At 41.8% G+C, this 22,201-nt stretch overlaps 1 protein-coding gene across 12 annotated transcripts in view; it reads left to right on the top strand.

Moving 5' to 3' along the window:
- TENM4 (teneurin transmembrane protein 4) overlaps nucleotides 1-22,201 on the top strand; it is a 1,542,144-nt gene that overhangs the window by 1,420,290 nt on the left and 99,653 nt on the right. For 8 of the 12 annotated variants that reach the window (XM_064720073.1, XM_064720105.1, XM_064720130.1 and 5 more), the window contains 3 exons: nucleotides 1,352-1,537; nucleotides 7,904-7,930; nucleotides 15,262-15,408. In XM_064720073.1, the coding sequence (XP_064576143.1) occupies nucleotides 1,352-1,537; nucleotides 7,904-7,930; nucleotides 15,262-15,408 (360 nt within the window). The remainder of the gene's footprint in view (nucleotides 1-1,351; nucleotides 1,538-7,903; nucleotides 7,931-15,261; nucleotides 15,409-22,201) is intronic. The other 4 variants (XM_064720113.1, XM_064720123.1, XM_064720137.1 and 1 more) reach the window with 1 other exon arrangement.

The raw sequence follows: 22,201 nt of genomic DNA on the forward strand, positions 1-22,201 counted from the left end.
CACACTGCAGAGTACCCTGGTACCCCTTTCTGTGGTTCCAACCCAGCCCTGCTCAGCATTTCTTCTGTTCACTTCTCCATGTCCCCAAAAGGAACTGTGTCCTTATCCTGTAAAATCTATAAAATGGCTCAGTGAGCCCGAAGGCTTGAGGTCAAAACATGTGGGAATTTAGAAGTGCCAGGCAGAAGTCAGAGCGAAGACCTCATAGGCTGAAATACTGTGAATTGCTTCTCCTTCAGCTGAGGAAAGGAGAGTATAGTCAGGGCTTATGAAAGATGGAAAGTAGCAGCCAAGTAATGAGTCTGGAGCAGAAATAGATTGATTTCATTTCATCTGCATTGCTACACTGCATCAGTATTTGGGTTTTGGTTTTTTTCCTTGAAATCAATCCTGTGTAGTAATGGTGGTAACAGGCGCTCCAACACCTGATGCATGGGCATCTCTTCTCCACCAAGTCTCTCTCTGTTTTGCCAGACAAATACAATGTAGATAAAAACATGTTTCCCAAATTCATGCCAAGGCTATGCCAGGTTTTAGACAAAAGTCTAGTGCTGATTAAAAATATTGTGCCTATGTCCTCAGGCCTGCTGGGGCTCAGGGAGGTTTGGGAAGGCCATCATCCCTGAAAAGGCAAGGTCCTTTAGCCCTTTGCTTTTTGGCGGTAAGTACCAAAATACCCAGCTGTGACTGTTTTTCCATTAGCTCTGATAAGACTTGGGAACAAGCACCATCCTATCAGCTCCAGTACATGTGGCTCACAAAAGATACAGTTGTACCTCTGAATGTCTGAGAGGGGAGTTTTAATGGGTAGTAGGAGAATAAGGACATAGAGGATGTGCAGATTTGGCAGAAGTAGAAATATCCTTTCTTAAATTTCAACAAAGAATAAGGATTTTAATTAATCCTATCCCCAAAAACGTGGTTTAAGAAGTCATAAACAGTCTTTGCCAGCCCTAAACTTTAGCATCAGTAGTTTATCAGGACATTGTTTCCACACTTAACCAGATTTTAATTAAATGTGACTTCCTTTCTGCTTATTGGAAGAGCCTTCCCCTTTGGATTTGAGCATCACAAAAGCTTAAGGAGTGCAAGAAAATTAGAAAGCAAATAGGAAGATCAATCACAGCAGACCCTTGCAATCCATGTCCATCTCTTTTTTGTAATATACTTATTAGATTCTTATTGTCAGGAAGGATTAGCGTTATGAGCTCTAGGAATTCCTTTCATTGCCCCGTAAGGCGAGGTAGTGAAGTGTGTCTGCTTTTCTTGACAATAACACTCTGGATTTTCCCCCCCTCCCTTCTCTCTCTCCACCCGTATGCCCTCGTCTCTGTTGTCTCCTCTCCCACAGAGATTTGTGCAGCGGACTGCGGAGGACACGGCGTTTGTGTGGGAGGCACCTGCCGCTGCGAGGAGGGCTGGATGGGCACAGCCTGTGATCAGCGAGCGTGTCACCCACGCTGCAACGAGCACGGGACCTGCCGGGACGGCAAGTGTGAATGCAGCCCGGGCTGGAACGGAGAGCACTGCACCATTGGTAGGGAGAAAGAAAACCCAACTCCTTTTGAGACAATTATTGATGATCAGGGAGGAGAAAAGGCGCATGCTTAATTGAATATGTGTGATCTAGTGTAGCATGAGCACCTTTGTTCTTGGGTTTCAAATTCTGACATCATACATTTTCATGTGGGAACAAGACAATATGTCCTTTCATTTGTTGGTGACATGGCTATATATATTTTTTATTATCAGACGTGAAGTACACCTATGTGGTGTTTGACAACCCTTTAAATGTCAGCTAGAAGCTTTTTTTGAAACATCCCATTTTACCTCTCTTGAGAGGTCTTTCTGTGGCCTCCAAGACTCCTCTGTACTATGGTGACAGCATTTTTAGAAACATGCATCTGATTTCAAATTTTCTTTCCTTTTATTTGCTACATTATTTGCACTGTCGCTTTGCTTGCCAGTATAAAAGAGGAAACTGCAGACAGATGATTTCTGGCTGGTATTTAACTCTGTCTTGCTTATCCCTTGTCTGTTCTGCTACCTTTCTAACCATTTCTCACTTTGCTTCTGTATTCCTCATGTACTGGCAATACTCATAAGCTCTCTCTGGCATGTCTCTTATTATGGATGTTATAATTAATAAGAAGCCAACAATATGCCTAAGTCATGCAAAGAGCTTCAGTTCTCATATTAAGCAATTTGCAGCATCATTAATGAACTGCCTTGGCTTCACCTTTTCCTTCTCTCACTTAACTACTTAATGCATTTTCCCTTCTTCCTTCTTTCTGATTGTCAAGCATTTAGCCTCTTCAGTTCCCCTTCTGTAGTCATGCTATTAAATCAGTAGCCCTAAATTCTCCAGATACCTTTTGTTGTATATTAATAGAAAACTAAATTAGTGAATCCAGTTCTATTCCCAATGATGCCAGTGTGGACCTGAAAAAAATCAGTTGACTTTAAAAGAATCGTTCTGGAATGAAAATTCTCCTTCAGTCATTTTATTTTAATCAGCCTCTTTTAAAGACAAGGAAAATTTACCTCTATGTTACTTACATTATGTTATGATAACTAAAAATCACACTTCATCAAGACTAACCACTAGCAATACCTGGGCAAATATCAGCATAGCTATTGTGTGGATTAGCAGCTTAGTTACAGGAGACATCAATTCCCTTGCTTGAACACCAGGTGCATTTGCACACGCAAAGACAGGAAATGAAGCCTGATCTCAGTATTTTAATTTCAGCATTAGGATAATGGTACAAACCATATCTGTGGCTCAATTCTACTTATCATTTATTTATGCTAATGTCAGCCTATCACATTAAGGTCTCCACATGCATCCCCCTAATGAAAAATATCTTGCTTTTAAAACTTCCTCTGTCTCATTAGACATTGCATTCTGTTGTCTTGTTGATGTCCCTAGCAGCTTTCATATATTTTCCTGAGTAAAGGACTGGAAAACCCACGTTTCTTAAATGACTTTAAAATGAAAAGAGAGCAGTCATGTGTTAATTGAAATCCTGTTTCCATAATATTATTTTACAGCCTTTTATTCAAGCAGTTTGATTTGGAAAGCAGCACAGATTCATGAGAGTAAAAAAAAAAAAAAATTCAGCAAAAGGCCCCAAATCCAGGGGACAGTTTTATATGGAACTTATTTATGCAGGAAAAAAAAAAACCTGATTCATCCCCTTAGTGCCATTTTATTAGTTCTGCTGTAAAACCAAAATGCCATTAGTTCAGTATATGATAATTCTCCACACAGCTGATATGCCTGGACTGTTTTCGAACAACAAGCTTTTATCTTTCATGGTAATTAAATTTATTTGTAGTATTCCTCACTCTAAGTATAAATGTTATCATGGGGAAGGCCAGCACTGCAATGCAGTCAGCACTGAGATTTTACTGGTGCACACTCTCATTTTATGTGCTGCTACCTTCCTGTTGCAGTCTGCCTTGGTTTAGGAATCATTCTTGGATACATAACATCCTGGAGCAAGTCTGTTTCTTTTCACTTTCCCCTCTCCTCATCTCCTTGCATGGTGATTTAAAAACAAATTTGTACATAGTCTCCTGCCTCTGAAGCTGTAAACACTATTTCCTACAGAATATTTCCCTGATAAATGTGTAGAATGCAAAGGAGATTTGGCAAAGTTGTGAATACCCAGGAAAATTGAATGGTTTTAGCAGGAGTAATAAGCTAGTTATGTTGGCACAAATGAAAGGACATTGGCTTGGAATTACATTAAGTACGTGAAAAGCATTCCCCTTGTCCTTGTGTAATTTCCCTGCATGGCAAATTGTTCTGTTGATGGTAATTCCGTACATGTCTGTGTCATGGCCCGGTTTGCTTTAGCACTGACAAGCATAAACCCCCATTGCTGAAGTGATGCTTGACCAGTATTGCCGTGTGTGCAGGTAACATGGTAGAAACGGACCGTACCAGTAGGGGACACTTCTTCCATTTCCTGTCGAGCATGTGTGAGAGTAAGACATCCTTTTGTTTTGTAGGTCATAGGAGGCTCTTCCTTATGGTGTTTAAGGTATTCTGATCCCAGTGGATTAATTTTGTTTGCTCCTACAAAGAGTTGTGTCACTAAATGTACTATCTTGATTGCTCACATTCAGAGATTTCATTAGAGTAACCCCAGTTAATTCCCAACTAGGAAATTGATGCCGAAGCTTGCATTCATCATCCCAATTCAGCAGACTTAGTGCAGGGGAGTAGAGCAGAAAATTGATTATCTAACTGCAGGAATCCTGAAACCCAGCAGAAGGGTTCAGTCATTTTCTGGAAGGAACAAAACACGCTGTGACAACAGCATCAGTGCCAGACTCCCGTGATGGGTTCTCCAGCATGTTCCTAATTCATCTCTAGTTAGAGACTTTGCAGGAATTCAAGTTTCTTGTGTTCTGGCCCAAACTACATCCAGGAAGCACGGTGGGTTTTAGGAGCATTGAGTTTAAAGATGAAATAAACCCTCTTACTGTGAGCTCTGAAAGACCAAATTACAGCTCAGCTCTCTAGTAGGCTGCTCTAAGGCTTTGCTTCACAGAAAGCAGCACAGAAAATTTCCTGGGTTTAAGAGTCATAGAATCACAAAATTGTTTGGACCTTTAAGATCATCTAGTTCCAATCCCGCTGACATGGATAGGGAACCTTTTGCTTGACCAGATTGCTCCAAGCCCTATTCAATGTTATCTTGAAAACTTCCAGAGATGAGGCATCCACAGTTTCTCTGGGCAACGTGTGCCAGTGCCTCACCACCCTTAAACGTAAAAAAATTTCTTCCAAATACCCAATCTAAACCTGTCCTCCTTCAGCTAAAGGCTGTTCTCTCCTGTCCTATGATTATAAGCCCTTGTGAAAACTCCCTCTCCAGCTTGTATGATTTATACAGGGGGCTTCCCTGCATGGTGGAGTTGGGATATTCACTATCCTTGAACAGCCTGGACACAAGACCAAAGCCATCTCTGGAAGTTCAGTTGCTGCAGCTAAATACTCCAAAGTCTCTGGAGACCTGAGGGACCAGCAGCTAGCTCTCCAAACACTCCACAGCCTACCTAGCAGGATTTCAGAGCACCTCAGTGCCTAATCCCCACTGATCTCTGCAAAAGCCACATGTTTAACTCCTTTCGGAAATCTGGTCCTGGCACGCACAGGTGATGGATGCAATAACAATGCCGAGACAGACAGGCAGACAGCCTGTCCCACGCCAGCTTCTGCTTATGGCGCCATCAGCCTGGGGTTTGTTTTACATAGCAAAACTCTGATTTTTGAGAAATCTGCCCCTTTAAGTTTGCCTTTCATCAGTCTTCTTGCATAAATAATCACACATGTTCTGAATAGTTTAGGTTGTAATCAGTGCCTCGCCGTTTCTGCTGGAGCAGCTGGAATCCAGACAGGGCACATTACAGGTGGATCCTGGTCTCTTTTCCCCCAGCTTTCTAACACATCACTTGTGCCCTTTGAATCCATAAAGCAGCACAGTCCATGCATGGCCCAAGACAAAAATAAGCCTCCCAGAGTCTGGGGAAGGTTCTTGCCATCTCGTAGATGTGGTGCTTAGGGACAGAGTTTAGTGGTTGCACTTGATGATCTTAGAGGTCTTTTCCAGCTCTATGATTCTATGATTCCACCCACTGCCCAACAGTCAGTGCTCAAGTGCATCCACAGCAGAAGCTGAGCTGTGTTTTACCCTCTGGCACTCACTTCCCTGCCTGGTTGAGATGGGTACCTTTGGGCAAGAGAAGACCATGGTTATAGCAGTCAGTGGAAAATACGCACTTGCTGCTTTGTTCTGACATGATCTTGAACCAATCTGAAGGTAATCTGGCCTTAAATAGTTTGGCAGCATATTTGCCAGTAAATATTAAGCACAGATTAACTTCAAAGACAGTGTTTTCCCTGACCCTGTAGCATAAACTTCACATGCTGTCCCTGGTTCAGCAATGGATGTTTACTTTCTCCTCTCCTTCACATTTGTGTGATCTCAGTTTAACTCCAGTGATGTCCCTGAGGCTCTGTCCACTTCACCTCATAGGAAAGATAAAGGGAAAAAGAATATTTGAGAAATGAAGAAGGAGAGCATAGTGGGAAACAAGTCCTTCTCAAGGACCTGCCTGCAGCATCTCTCACTTCTCTTCTGTTCTTTCCCTCCCTCTCTGCAAGCCAAGAGAAGTACCTGTTATCATTCCCATTGTGTTTCAGACAAAGCAAACCAACTCAAGTCAGCTCAGGCTGTAAAACAAGGGGGCTTTCACACTGAAAAATGGCCACAGGAGCTCCTCCCTAGCAGTTCTAAAGTGGCTTTCAGGAAGTAGGGTGGTGACATGGAGCTGAGTGTGGTGGTGCCTTTCAGTGCAGAGGACTCCTTAGAAAAGTAGCTTTTCTTCTAAACTCCTGCATAATTTCTCAGCATGTCCCGCATGCCCACAGGGTTTCCAAAGGAGTGTCTGTAGGGAATAAGATGATATTTTAGTGGCAGAAGTATAGCCTGTATGGGTTTAGAAAAGAAAGATTCCTGCTGCTCCTGTAGGAAACCCCATTGTTTTTCAAATTACAAGAAAACATTGATACATAACTGACACATGGTTGGCATTGACAACTACCTTCACTGCCATCAGCTGCACAGTGAGCTAAGAGGTTGGGCTGCTGGGGATGTCAAAATTCAGGACATACATACCTGGGCTTCAGCCACCATCCAAGCAGATGGTGATGCTGTGCTTCCTGCATCGCTCCCCCCACATCAACGTGATTAATTCACCTCTTTGCCAAGCCTCATAACTGCCCCACACTAGGTGAGCTCTCCCAGCCCTCTCCACTTGGTTCCTGTACAGATCCATTACATTCACAGGATGGAAAAATAATTCCTGAAAGGGCCATGACCTCCCCGGAAGATAATCTGCCTGAACGAGCCTGAAACAAAAACTTCTTCAAAAAGTACCAGGACACAGCTGAGGCTGAGATTGCAGGGAGCAGGCAAGAGAACAAGGGAAATAATGTTTAAGTAGATATTGAAATAGAGAAATGCAAGACTCAGAGCCTCTCTTTTGTTATTAAAGACCAGCGGGTGTTAGGACAGAGAGTGCCGCCTGCTGGCATGAACCAGGGCTCTCTGAGGCAGGATGTCTTTGCCACCAGCCTTCTGCTCGACACCAGAAAATCAGTAAAAAGGTGATTTTCCACATCAGTGTTCCATGGGAATTGGGTAAATGACTGCTCCCATGACGTCTATAACTTTCTTTTTTACTTTTTCTTTAGCCCTTCTTAAAATTAGTATATTAATACTTGCCTATCTCTTATATTTTCCAGGAGGTTAATTTAATATTTGTAAAGTAATTTGATCTAGGGCTAGAAAATGCTGCATAAATGCAGTATATTACCATTAAAAAGATCCAGGGAAAAGCCTGTACCAGTCTGGTAAGGTCACGGAACTGTGCTTTTTTGCGTGGAAAAATATAAGACAATCAGGTAAGGTGGAGGACTTTCAAATGTCTCTGCTTTCCTGATGAAATGCAATGCAGTCAGTAAAGTGGAGAGAGACTTGCAAATCATCAGAGCATTGCAATATCCTGATATACATATATACACATATACCTATATATATATATATATATAAACACATAAATATATATATAGAACTTTCCTGTTTTTCTTCCTGATCTTAATGAGCAAAGATGACTGAATGCCTTAACACAGCTTTCTCAAGCCATTTGACTGAGGAGCACTGTGCTCCACTCTTCTTCCTTTTTTCTCTCCTCATAATCAAGGTTTTTCTTTTCATATCACAGCGAACTCTCCTTTGCCTTTCTAGCACCTGCACAGTCTCGTAGTAAGCCGCAATGCACTTATTCAATCCTACCTTAAATGTCCTGTCTTTTATCTCCCAAGCTCACTATCTGGATAAGGTAGTGAAAGGTATGCTCTTCCTTCCTTTTTTCCTATTGTCTTTGTGTTTCTTTTTAAAAAATGCACTGTGAACATGCTGTGTTGAGGTTGCATCTCTTCCTCATTGTCTCCAAAGTGGTCCCTAATGTCTGGAAGGGTGAACTTTCCAGTCATTTATGTAGGAAATACCTCTGTAAGTGCTGTGACCCTGTGTTAACATCGTATCAGTGTTCCTACCCATTCCCTTGTCCCTGCCCTCCCCTCCAAATCATCTCTCATCCTCACCCTTCCCACTCAGGTGAGGCAAGTCAGGAGAAAACAAGTGTCTGTGAATACAGCAGGAACCCTGTACAGTGATGTGTTTTAATTAAATGTCTGTGGTCCATTTTGTAACACAGGTGAGTGCACTTTCTATGTGGAGTCTTCATGTTTTTGATCCACAACTGCCAACTCTTACATAGGAGCTTTAAGAAATTATATATTGAGGGCTTTTTTCATAATACAGAAATGTTATGATCCCAAAATCTCTGGTTGCATAAATCTGCAAAATCTGTGGAAATTAGTGAATGCTGCATTAATGTACACTACAACAAAATCTAACCTTATGCTCCGGTTTGTAAGTGTAACACAAGTCTAGGACACAGGTCTTTCTTCAAAAAAGAAGAAAAGGAATTGAACTGTTCAAGAACAGTGATCACCTGCTGTTTTTTAAAAAAATCAGTTATTTGTTAATCAGAACAATGAGCTAAATTGCATTAGGACTTTTTAATAGAAACAGACAGTTCAACAATGCACTTAGCTTTTGAAAAATATTGAAATAGCATGCATATGGTTAAATACAACAGTCTGACAATAAATATGATTGAGTTGGACTTAAATATTTTTCTACATGGCTGATTTGACACTAACAGCAACACAAGGTTTAGACCATGCTAGCTTCATATGTTTGCTGGTTAAGCAAACCAAAAAATCAGGTTGAACAAATCAATTTTTTTTCTGTAGTACTGTCCTTCTTTTCAGGTTTTGAGCAATCAAAAATAACAGCTGTGAGAGGCTGAGGCTGAAGAGCTGATATGCTCAAGTATTGACCCCATGAGCAGTTAAAATTAAGTCCTTGCCATATAGGGCTTGTGTGGTGTGACAAGAAACATGGTTGCCCTACTGACTTCACTTCTCTAGGAGAATTTACAATGCAGTGTTTCTCTTTTTTTAAAGGCAGATTCAGGAACAACTGGAAATAGGCAAAATGTTTGAATAGACAAATACCAGTAATGAGGAAATGTCCATAGTTTAAATACTTCCATCTTCAGCGTAATGCAGCAACTCGTAGCTGTCCTTGGACCTCTCTTTATGGATCAGTTGTGTGTACAGTGGTAGTTAGTTTTCTCTCATTGCTTAGCACCAAAAAACTCCCGTGTTTGACTTTATTTAAATTGGGAGGAAAAAGTACATTCCCTTTCTTAGATCAGGGAAAGAGGGACACTTATTGTGCCCTTATGAAGTAAACATGGTGGCATCCTCAGAGGAAGATATGGGCCATCACTAGGGAGCTGATCAGAACCTGCTGTTAATGTTCCACATCTCAGTGTTTTGCATTTCAAAACCCCAGGACTCCTCCTTTTCATCTCAATGTGTGTTGGAGAAGGCTGCATCAAAAAGTAGCAGATAAGCATTGAGGGCATAGAAGAGATGAAAAATCAACCCGCAGAGCCTGGCAAGGAGCCTTCAGTACTGATTTGCCCATTCAGTGGCCCAATTTTTTTTAACTAAGTCTTTTGTAGATGTCATTTTTCCTCTAGGTAGCTTTTTGACTCACCTTTATGCCCAATAATAAAGACACATTATATTTAATGAGTCTTTCAGTAGGTAACAGGTTAAGTAACATACTAAGAATAAAAGATCATCCCTTGCTATGCATGGCTGCTTTTGGAAAGATTAGCAATAGCTGAAACATTAAAAGTACATGGTTTTCTACTTGGCTAACTGCATGGTGTGCATTTTTCAAAACTAAATTACTCATGCCCTTTTGGCTTTCTTAATTATTAACATCTTTCTGGTTGAAATCCCTTCCCAGTAATCCTGTTGTCAAAGGGTGAGCCTGATTTACTGCTGAATCTTTCCTACAGCTTTACGATAAACCAGTCAGTCAGAGAAGATGTAGAATTGTTCCTAAATGGGAGGCCAACTTTTAATAGCAAATATCAGCATAATTAAACGAAAAAGCTCTAACTAGACTCAGAGTAGAGTCTTCTAAACTAGGGCCTAATTAACATTGGTAGTGCTTAAAATGAGAAGAGGTGCCTATTATTTTAATAATAATTAAAAGAGATGCTGATTTTAGAGAGAGTGTCTCCATCCAGAATATTACTGAATCTGATGGTACATCAGTTTAATTAATTTCTATTACTGAATATCAGTTCTTACTCTTCAAAAATAATCATTAACCACATTAACACTGTAGTGGTGCATATATAAACAGCTAGTTTGAATTTTAAAGTTGCTGAGCAACATTAGAATTCAGGGGTGGCTGCAAGGGCTGCTCCTGAAGTGTGAGAGCAAGTAAGAACCCAAGGTCTGACTAAAGCCAGTTCCCTCATTTGCACAGTTACCAGTGTAGGAGCTCTGGTCAGTAACTTCTTAACCTTCCTATTAGAGGACACATCTGATTAAGGATTTCTGGATTCCAGTCACCACAGAATATCACAGTGGTAGTTTCAGAGTTGAGTTGGTTTTGGGACAAGCTTTCATAGTTTGCAGGGATGAGCTGATGCTTTGCTCCTCCCCTTTAGTCTTAGGGAAACTTCTGCAGGTCTCATAGCGTTTGTTGTTCTCTCAAGCTTCAGGCATTTGCATCTTCACGTGTTGCATTCAGCCATGTCCTACTTGTCCCAGAGCTCAGCTGCTCTCTGGGACTTCTTAAGAACCTCCATCAGGGCTCTCATACTGACAGTGAAGGAAAGATAATAAATAGCCTTTTCTTCTAAGTCTTATTTCAAGTGGCAGTGAGGTTTGCCTTGAAGAAAAATACCAGTAAATGTTGCTTATAGTTGGACTAATTAGAGAAGGCTTTAACTGTACAGATCATTAAGAGCAGATTATTTTACCAACAGTCTTAAAAATTGCAGGATGACTTCTGGTGACAGTCTCCTTTGACTCTGATGGTCTGTACTTCTCTGTTTCAAAATTAACCCACTTTTTATATTGCTTCCCTGGTCTGTTCTCTCACTTGCATGGCAGACTGAACATCTTTGTGAATGCCCTTCAGAATCTTTTATCAGCACTTACATGTGCTTAAGTTTGAAACTCATGTAGAGTTTCCTCCCCCTTTTCTGAAAAAGCCCTATTCATGTATTTAATTCTCTTAGTCACCCAAGTACAGTTAACACCACAAACAGGAATAATGGATCTTTGGTGACTTCTAGCCATGAGGAATCAGAGCTGCAAGATTATGGTGGTGTAAATCTCTGGGGATTAAGCCATCCTGCTGTGGTAACATTCAGAAGCAATTCGGAAACAAGATGATCTCTTTGCTTTATTCCCCAGCATGGGGGAAAGGAGAGGATAAAGTTTATTTTGTATCATCTTTTCATCAAGTGCTTTGAAGTGCACTGTTTGTGGAATGAGGAAGATTGTACCATCCTATCTGTGTAGTGTAAGTGATGGTAAAGTCTCTGTGCACTGAACCACTTCAGAAATAGTACTTACAGGTCCATTCTCCTGGATATATTGGCTTGTGCATCTCTGTTGTCTTCTAACTTTCTGAAAACCAAGTCCTCTAACAACTGCTGTATTTTTTTTTTCCTATTAATGGTTTGCATTCTCTATTCATCTTTACATGTCTGCTCTCCTACCAAACCATGATACTAGGGTTTCAGTTTAATCCTCACAACACTGAAATTTTAATGAACTATGTAATCTGGAAAATCTCTATGTTCCTATACCTGTGAAGAGCCATTTCTGTCATCAGGAAACAGTTCTTTCTGGTACCTTGGAAGAGCTTTATCTACTAAGAACCAGAGATTACATTCTCCTTAGTGGGAAGGGACAAACTTACTTTCTAGACTTAAAGAGTGCCAAGACAGTGGAGTATAAAATTGCAGGAGGAGTTACCCTACTTTAGGTATCTACAGATGCTTATCTCTCATCAGGGCACGCTGGATTCCTGTAGTATTCAAGAAGTAGAATAGATATTCTTATGAGATACTTGCTCTCGTCTCTCCTCTCCTCTCCTGACCGATGCTTTTCCTCTGCTTGTCCTCTTTCTGAAACGCTTGGCTTACTTTCTCTGGGTGCAGATCAAGAAGATTTCAGAGTAAATCCTGAAAGTCCATTCAAATACTCTCAAGCATGTTTCATATAGACAATGACTTGCAAATTTATATAGGATTGAAAGGGGTCTCCTCAGTTAGAGTCTAGTCTTTTGCTGGCAAGGACACATTGTGTAAAACTTTATATAAATTTACCAAGCTCTATGGAAAAGTAACTGAAGAATCTTCTCCTTAACACTTCCACAGGGAGTCTGCTCCAGAACTTCATTCCTTTGATCCTTGCAAATGATTTTTTTTCCTAATTTCCAGCCAGAATTTATTCATACTTGGTTTATGTCTATTTGTTCTTGTGCCAGCAATACTCTCTTTACCTTAAATAGCTTTTAAGAAGTTTTCCCTTCTCAGTGTTTATGTGTTTCATTAACTTTTGGGAAAAAAAAATCATAGTCTTTTCAGCCACTGTTGTCCAAGGAGAGACAAATCAAGCTCTTCCCATTTCCTCAGATGCCAAAGGTGCTTCCTCCAACCTATAGCATCTGTTTTCTGCCACTCCAAATTCCCTTTTTCCTAAGCATGGGAGAGTAGAGCGCATGCAGTTCTGTATGAGGTCTTTGTTTTATAGGTAGATTAGTTTTCCCTTACATTTCCCGGGCACTTCTCAATGAGCCAAGATCATAGTGTCTTCAACTTTATCCAACTCTTTCTGGTTCTCACTTCACTCCTGTCCAGGTCAACACTACAGCCCCTTTGTTCTGCCCAGTCTCTGCAACTGTAAGAGAGAAGAGAACTTTTTGGCAAAGGTTTTAGAGAGTCTGAGGAGTAAAAACAAGAGGTGTGCTCAGTGGTGATGCACCAGCCAAGCTCTAATGGAGCCACCCAGTATACACATAAAGCGAGATTTCTTCAGAGGCTTTTCATCTAGACAAACCAAAGCAATGGCACAGATTGTCCAGGGAAGCTGTGGATATCCCAGCACTTGAAGAGCCGGATTGGATGGGACTTCAAGCTTCCTGGTCTAGTGGAAGGTGTTCCTGGCCATGGCAGGGGGATTGGAATTCCATGGCCATTTAGGCCCATTCCAACCCAAACTGTTCCACAATTCTGTGATTTTTAGAGAGGGGAAAAACTCCTATCTCTGCTGTCAGGATGGTCTCATCCAAATTAGATATATCTACTCCAAAATGGGATTACCCACCTAGCCAAGTAATTTTAGGAAGTTATTTAATACTGTTCCTCCTCTTTCATTCTCAAAATAGCCAAATGCTTTCAGCTTGTACTGAAAGTAAGTAAAGGGATCAAACATATAAATTAGCTGTAGCATGGAAAAAATCTGATTTAATGGTTAAATGTTTGGCCCTGTTGTAAGTAACTAAAGGGAGGATATTAAAATTAAGAATTTCAAGTAGCCTTGCTTATAAATAGCTCTTCTGTAGTATATAAATACTAATATAGTGTGTAAATACCAAAATACACAACAGCATGTTGACACATACAAACACATTTGCTGCATTCCAGAATACGCATTTAAAAGACTGAAATGCAACAAATTTGTTTGTAAAGGAGAAATATATTTAAGATCCTTCTAAAGGACTTTTCCTTACCACCTTTGTTCCTTTTTTCCATTTGGCTTGTGTAAATCAGTCACTTGTTAAAAAATGTTTGTTTTTTTCTGTTCCCTGAGAAAGGTTCTCTGAACTTAAAAATCTCGCTGTGAAACAGTTTTTTTTTGTTTGAAAGGCATTTCTAAGCCGCATTTCCCCAGTGCAGGACGCACTATGGCATGGGATACTGCAGATTGGGTCCCAGCTCTGCCTTGGGGAGACCCTCACACATCATATGGTCAAACAGGTGTGGAGACAATGCACACCTCTTCACTGTCCTTTAGCACAGAGTAGGTCTGTGTCGTTCACACATGTTCACAAACCTGTCTTGCAAAGCTGAGGACCTTAAAAAACTCAGACTATGTGGCAGGATAGCACTACACACATATAAATAGAGAAAGCATTAAAACAGGGCTTAGGAAGACTGAATTGTTTCCCTGGTGTAATCAGTCCTGCTGAGTGACCTTCACAGTCACTTCAGTCCCTTGTACTTCAGTTTCCTAAGCTGTTAAGTGTCTCTTACATTTCTGACAGCTTGGTGGTAAAGATTTTTGAGCTCGGCAGGTAAAAAGCCCCCAGAGGGGTTTAAGCTAAGCAGCCTCCCTCACACCACTGCTTACTGTGGAAATTGCTGTTTCCTTGAAGGGGTGGGGGGTGGGGGGGAAGTACAAAAATCTCAGCAGGAGGTCATCAGATGAGAAAACCAAACCCTAGTGAGCAGACAGGGAGGTTGGTGTTCATCCTCCCTAACTAAATTTTATCACCTATAAAATGCCTGCCTCTGTACAGTGACTCTCTCTAATCACTGGGGCAAAATGGATGTTTCCAGAGCATGCTTTAGCTCATCACCATGAGCATCAAACCCCCATGAGGAGACTTCTGCCCTGGGACAGTCTATTTCTCTGCTGACTACAGAGAGTTGAAGGTATCTCAGTTTTAAATTAATTTGAACCAGATGAGATGAATCTCTCCCAAAATTACTACAGGAAAGAAACTGTATGTCTTCAAAATATTTTCTACCTTTCCCTTTCCAGCTGGTTTTGTACGCTTACCAGTCTGAGATCTCAGTATTATTGAAAGCCATCGGCTTTATTCTGCTGGGTGTTGTGAACTTTAATCCCAAATGCAACTTAGGTAACCCTAAGTACTAGTCTCCACATACCAAATGTTTTGAGAGGCTTGGAGGGCAATGTGCTGCCTTGAGTTTGCAACCAATGAAACAGGAATATCTCAGTGCCCCCCTGAAACTCACCATTTCCTCAGTGCAGTGAGTGTGGTTGTGCTGTGAGGACCTCCTGGGAGAGCCAGAAGCAGCTGCCCATTTAGTAGTCACCACCATCCTGACACCAAAGCGGGTTCATTCCAGGTGGGAAGACACCAAGTGGGAGCAGAGAAATCAACTGAAGGCAAAGAGCTGTTTAATGAGGCCCTTTCCAGGCTGTGTTGCTTTGTGTTTTGAGTGTGTTTGAATGTGTGGCTGTTTGCCTTGCAGAGGGATGCCCTGGCTTGTGCAATGGCAATGGCAGATGCACTCTGGACATGAACGGCTGGCACTGCGTCTGCCAGCTGGGCTGGAGAGGAGCAGGCTGTGACACTTCCATGGAGACGGCATGCGGTGATGGGAAAGACAACGATGGAGGTAGGACACGAGCACATGTGATATGTCAGGCTTCACAGAGCCTATAAACCTCTCGCAGTGAACAGTCATCTGGGCTTGATTCTGCAGGGCAGATTGTTTTTTGACAGCTGGTAGAGAGCAGACAGCAAAATCTGCCAGGCTGACTCAGCCAGAGTGGATTGGAATTCAAATTAAATGGGTTTGGATCTGGGGTGCCAGGGCTGAAGAGGGACATTTGTTTGTCTTCAAATCAAGTCCATAGGGCAGAGAGCAGGTGGAGGCTGGTGCACCTGTCCAGTCCCTCCACTCCAGCCAAGTAGCTCAGCAGTGACACGATGGGACCACCTCAGATAGTGAACATCCCTGACTGTTCAAACTTTGCCCTCGCTGCCTGAGGCTTTCATCAAAGCTCTGCAGTTGGTCACTACTGACTTTGGATGGATATTTTTCATAAACTTAGAGACTTGGGTGACTGATCCCCGTGCCCACAAGCCATCCAATCCCTCTCAAACCATGTTTTATTGATTACTGTTCCATATGTAATGATGTCAGGCATGTGAATAATAGCTCTGTGTAATGCAAACTTAATATTCAGAGTTATCTCATTACAAAGGAAACTGTGGTGCAGTGTGAAGGTTTGAATTAGAGAGCAGGAGATGAGATATTAAATTTAAGGCATAAGGGAGACTGCATAATTTGTTTTGTTGTCACTCAGCAAAAGGCTTTGTAAACCACAAGTCTGGGCCAGAACCCAGACTGTGAAGTGGAGACTGCGTTTTGCAAGCCTCTGTTTTATCATATTCACAAGAACAGTACAGTTAAAAAAAAAATAGTAGCCAAGCCAAGTCTGTGATTATCTACTTCACAACAACTGTGATTCTGATTGAATATTTAAAATACTTCTGCACATCTGGCATGGCAAATGGACCAAATTAGCTCTTTAGAAAAGATGGAAAAATTGGAGTACCATACAAAGAGTACACACTATAAAGCAAAGATGGCTTTTTACCTCATATGGAACTGAATATCACTGTACTTGTCTTTTCTATTTTCAGCTGACACAGGGCAGCAATAAAGGTTATCATATCAGATGTGTAAAAGTATGGTAAATAGACCAAAGGTTAGTCCCAGTTTCCATGGAAAAAAATAACCAGCAAAAGCCGTGTGAAGTTTTTAGTAAGAGAGAGACAGAAGGAGTAATCCAGCCTAACATACCATGTAAATCACAACTGTATGATATCACAAAGAGCAGGAAAAGACCCTGAGCATCTCTTTGTATCTCCTGAATCAAGGGTTAACCTTTTTACCTGGGTTACCCTCACCTTGAAATGAGCTGCCTTGCAAGCCTGCAGGACAGCAGATGTACACAGGAGAGACAAAAGGCATTGACAGGTTTACAAGTTAGTGCACATCAACTACTAACTGGCATTTGGTGAATCTGTGTGGAGCAATGGCGTGCATAGTAAGAACAGAGCAACTGATAGGTTCTAACTTGCTTGTACCAGCTTGTTCATGTGTCAGAGCCCACAAATGGGTGTTGACTTTACTCTTGGTACACTCAAAAAAAAGAAAATGTACATGGTGTGCATTACAGATTACAGATTATCAGTCATATACTGTGCCTTCTCCACCTTTTGGAATTCTGTCACATACACTGGAGTGATGCATGCTCAGGGCTGAAGAAAGGTGGTTTATTTTGGTTCACTGGAAGGGATCCAAACATGGAATTTGCTCATGAATGTTGGCAATGGAGGTAGAAGTCCTTCCATGAAGTTTTAGAAGTCAAACAACTGACCTAGTCAAAATGGATATCACGAGTGGTGAGAAAGAGGTTATTGGGGCTGCTCACAGTACCGGGGCGTTCATTCTGCTTGAGCTCATACCTGGTTCCTACACTGTGGTGTCAAGTGTCTGCTAATCAAAATCTCTGCAGCCGGAAATTCCTCAGGATAATGAGAGCTGAAGTCAGAAATGTTTTCATCAGCTCCCAGCCTAATCATACCCTGAGGGAGACGGGTGCTAAATTACAGGGTGTGTTCGGCTCTTAAATTTGGAGGCTGTTCAGATAAACAATAACAAACTGAGCAGGAGTCACTCAGAAAGAAACTTGGTGAAATGTAGTCTTTGTTAAGGCTAGTAAAAAGTTGTTTCTGAGTGCAGTTCCCTCTCCACAAAGTGTCATTTATCAAAGCTAGCACTTAGGTTTCACACCCAGGTCCACTTTGTTTACACTTTTAAAAACCAAGCCCATCAACTTGAAAGAAAATGTAGTGAGTAACTGAGAACAGATGATCATCCAGTATCAGTTCAGGAAAAACAGTGCAATGACAGAGCTGTAACAATCTGGGAAGGCCAAAATTTTGTACATTTGACCTAAGAGGCAGCCTGTATTGCAACAAACAGGAGGTGTTTCTTTAAAACAAGATGAGAAAAGTGGTTCTTGCCTCACTTCAGCAGAAAATAACCTCTAATTCATGGCTGCAAACACTCACTATCTAAGAGTAGGTGTGACAGGTAATGCCTATATGTCTCACCCCACACTGAGTGTTCTGTCACGTACTTGAAGAATAAGTTTGAAAGTTTGAAAAATCAAGGAAATTATCTTCTGTGGCAAATCCTAAAAGTGGAGTTAATGGCATTTGATAATACCTTGAGAAGAGGCTGGTATTCCATAGGCTTAATATGGGCTCTGTTGCATTGGTAGACTCCTCTGCTAGGAACATAGCGTACGGGAAAAACTGAAGGGAAGAGAGGATACTCTTAACTAATCTCATGAATATGCTGTTGAACAGCAAAGCTGTGTTGTTCTGGAGAAATCATCTAACTTTGAGAGCCAGAGTTGTCCAGTTCTCCATTTCAATGAGTTTGCATGAAGAGAAGATCACACTGAAGTGAAATCATGAGAGGACTACAGATGTTAAATGAAATTGCTCGTTTGGTCTAGAAGTTCAATGCAGTTCCTTTATTTGAGGGTCATTGTTGTAGTTTGGGGCTTCTCCAGAGTAGCCAAGTCTTCCAGGTAGGGTAAAGCTTGCTGGTTTTCCAGGAACTGGAGCCGACCCATCCTTCATTTTCTGCTTTAAACAATTCCAGTTCCTGTGCAGCTGGCTGCTGAACTCTGTCAAACTTGAATCTACCTTAGTTGTGGAAGGCAAGAGACAATATTTTTCTCACATGAAAAATATGTCTGAAATGACAGTGTTCACAATATTATCTAAATCTTCATGTTCATTAGCAGTTTCCATTCGGTTGTCTGCTGTTCTTCACTGCCTCTTCCCAACTGAAATACTTCCAAAGGTGAGTGTTAGTGGTTAAGTGATTAGATAGGTAGATAGATGGCTAGGTAGATAAATACCCTTCCCAGTCAAATAAGGGTGGCTTGTCATAACATATATTGCACACCATTACATAAAAGTATAGAAAATTCATTTTTCTTAGCTGTCATCTGGTCAACAGTTTTCCTTTGAGACTGAGAAAAATAAACCATCCTGGTTTCTTTTTCTGCAAGAATTGTATTAGCGAAGCTCCTTCCCCTCAGTTTATGTCTCATTTAGCCTAGGACAAACAGAGAGTTCCAATGTACCCATGGCCCCATTTTGCCTTTGCAAGTTCAGTCTGTGTTCCACCAGATGCTTCCCAAAAGCTAGCAGGCAGAGCCATTTGTATGCTTTCCTTGACTTATCCTTCTGGACCAGAACAACTCAAAGTTGCCTTAATCTCCCAACCCTGGAGTGGTGAGCAGGTCACTTCAGGGACAGTGTAATTCGGGAATGGTTTCTCTGAGGCAAATCATTGCTGTTTGTTTAACTGTACCACAGCCCACTGGCAGCTCCACAGTGCCTTGCCCCATTCAAGGATCAGGTAGTGCTTGTGGTAAGGTGGAGACTTACATAATGCTTTGGAACAACAGCATTTCAAATCTTTGGCAAGAGAAACTTTGGCACAGCACTCTGGCCTTCTTAACACCCATGTGTTCACCATCTGTCCACCACATGCCAAATAGTGTTAGAGAGCCGGCAGAAGTCTGCACTGATCTTTGCAGTGCATAGGGGTTACACCTGAAGTTAGTCACAAGGTTTTAAAGGGAACAGTAAAGAATCCAGGAGAACCCCAGAACGCAAACCTTTGTCTTTGCAAATGGTTGAGCTGCAGACAAAATAGAGGGGTGCTTTCTGATACTTCCTTTTTTCTTTTTGCCCTCATGCCCTGGGCTTTAATAGATGAGAAGATTCTGTCTCGTGGGCATGGTGTGTGAGTTGTCTGCTTCCTCAAAGTGATAGAAAAATTACATAATAATGTGCTGGCTACATTTGTGGAGGGAAATATTGAGATCTGAATGCACCTGGGAAAACAGCCATCATAAATTATCATTTATCATCACAGATAGATCCAGTCAAAAAACAGGGTCATCTTGGAGGAACCACAAAGCACTGCTAAAAGGATTAGAAAGTCTGCTGTACTTAAAAGATTGGGTAGCTGGTATAATTTGTTAGAAATCACCCAGCTTCTCTTCCTCTGTTTCATGGTGACTGTTAATTGACTCGTCCTCAGATAAAGTGACCAGTTCACATTTTCAGATTTCAGCTCTTTGCTGATTTTGTGTTGGGTGGTAACACATGGGTGTCTCCTGTGGCTGGTTGTTGGCAGCAAGGCTGGCAGGAGGGCAGTGTTAACCCAGGGCATTCTGGCATCCTGGAGCATGTGTTGATCATGCCATTGGAGAGGATTATGTGTTGTGAACTGGGGGATCTAGCAGTGTCTTGTCTTGACACCTTGGGAGAGCTCCTGGTACTTTGGAGGAGTCCTTAATGAAATGCCTTTGATTATTAGATTCAGAAAGAAGCTATGAAAATGCTCTCTGTGTTGAAGGAAACCTACCATTGTCTGCTGAAATGAGAGAGCTAAGTTATGGGAAGGAGGCACTGCTGGTACACAAAATGTAACAGAAGGTGACGTGAACCTGCTTCAGAAAAAAACAGATTGGACACATATCACAAAGCATTTCTGCACTTCAAAAGATGCTTAAACAGAGTTTGAGCACCAGTGTTTAAAGCAGAAATTCAGGAAAGCTCTACCAGACCTACTTTTGCATCTAAGGGAAACTGTTGCAACTTCTGTGAGACAGAAAGTCCCCTTAGAATCCTAAGGTTTTTACTGACTATGCTTAACATTGCATAGACTGCATGGCCACTTTCCTCTTGACCAGGATTTGAGAAACATGCCAATATCTGAGTTATCCAAGACCACTTTCCAAGCTGTTTTCAAATTATTGCTTAAATTGGCTTGGATTCAGTCAGAATATGTTAGGGTGAACTTTTCAACAGTAGCTTAACACTTGCAGCACTTGCCAGGAAAGTGAGAGACCTTGGTGACAAGGATCTCTCAGCTGCTGCAGGTGTGAAACCACTGTTCCCACCAAAAACATTTATAAGTTCTGGGTTACTTTTGCTCAGAGGAATCACTTTTAAGATGTGCTTTGGCTCCTGAAGGAGGCAGTTTCAGGTACACTATTGCATGACAGTCGATCAGGTTAATCAGCTTGTACTTACTGCCCTGTCCAAATGCTAGTCACAGAATCATAGAATATCGAATCCCAGCTCCTGGCCCTGCACAGAACAAACTCAACTCTGTCAGGTTTGGTGCTGTGACCGCTTCCCTGAGGAGCCTGTTCCAGTACCCAGCTACCTTCTGGGTGAAGAACCCTTTCCTAATAGGCATCCTAAACTTTCCCTGACACAGCTTCATGCCATTCACTCAGTCCTGTCACTGGTCACCACAGAGAGGATATCAGTGCCTGCCCCTCCTCTTCCCTTTGAGAGGAAACTTCAAACCATGATGAGGTCTTGCCTCAGTCCCCTCCAGGCTGAACAAGCTTAGTGACCTCAGCCACATCTCATACAGCTTCCCATCCAGAGCCGCCTTTGTACACTCTGTAATGGCTTAATATAATGGCTTAATACCTTTCTTATATTGTGGAGCCCAAAGCTGCACACAGGCTTGAGGTGAGGCCGTCCCAGTGCAGAGCAGAGCGGGACAATCCCCTCCCTCACCCAGCTGATGATGCTGTGCCTGATGCACCCCAGGACACAGTCTCCCCTAAGCTAGAAAAGGCCCTCACACGCCTTGCTCAGCTTCATGCAATTCCTTCAAATCCTAGGTTGCTTGGTTTATATGCTGCTTTGCTGGCTGTTAAAAATCTGCTTGGAGAAAGGAAGAAACCCATGAAACCAGCTGCATCAACTGTATTCTCTAGAGCAGTGATGAGCTGCGGGATGCTGTGAACTTGTAGATTCTAAACACATTATTACAGCTCTGGTTTATGCCAGACAGTGGTGATTATCATGTGTTTTCTGTCGTTTCCTCCTTCCACTTCCTTTCTTTTTCTATTCAGATGTTTTTGTAAAGAATGTAGCTCTGGATTAGGATGAACATTTTGCAGAGTGTTTCTGTAGTGACTACCCCCACAGAGGTTCTGCACAAGAGCCCAAGGAGTCCTGTAATTCAAACACTTGACTGCTATTACATATGACTGTGTTATTTCAAATTTGCAAACAAGTGCTGAACACTTAGAGAAAGATGTGAGGGCAATTCCTTTCCCAGGTAGCCAGCAGTCTAATTTAGTCCAGATACAAGCAGTGAGAAGCTTATTCAGGTGAAATCAAAACAGAGCAGGTGGGATAGAAGGAGTGAAGAGAATATGAATAGCTAACGTGGACACAGGGAGTTAACAGTCATATTGCCATTGTTCCTTACAGTTGTGTTTTGTTTTCCTTTGTCTCCTTAAAGGGGAACCAAAAGCTGCAACTCTTGTTGA

The sequence above is a fragment of the Zonotrichia leucophrys genome, chromosome 1 (genome assembly GCF_028769735.1).
Source record: "Zonotrichia leucophrys gambelii isolate GWCS_2022_RI chromosome 1, RI_Zleu_2.0, whole genome shotgun sequence".
Lineage (NCBI taxonomy): Eukaryota > Metazoa > Chordata > Aves > Passeriformes > Passerellidae > Zonotrichia > Zonotrichia leucophrys.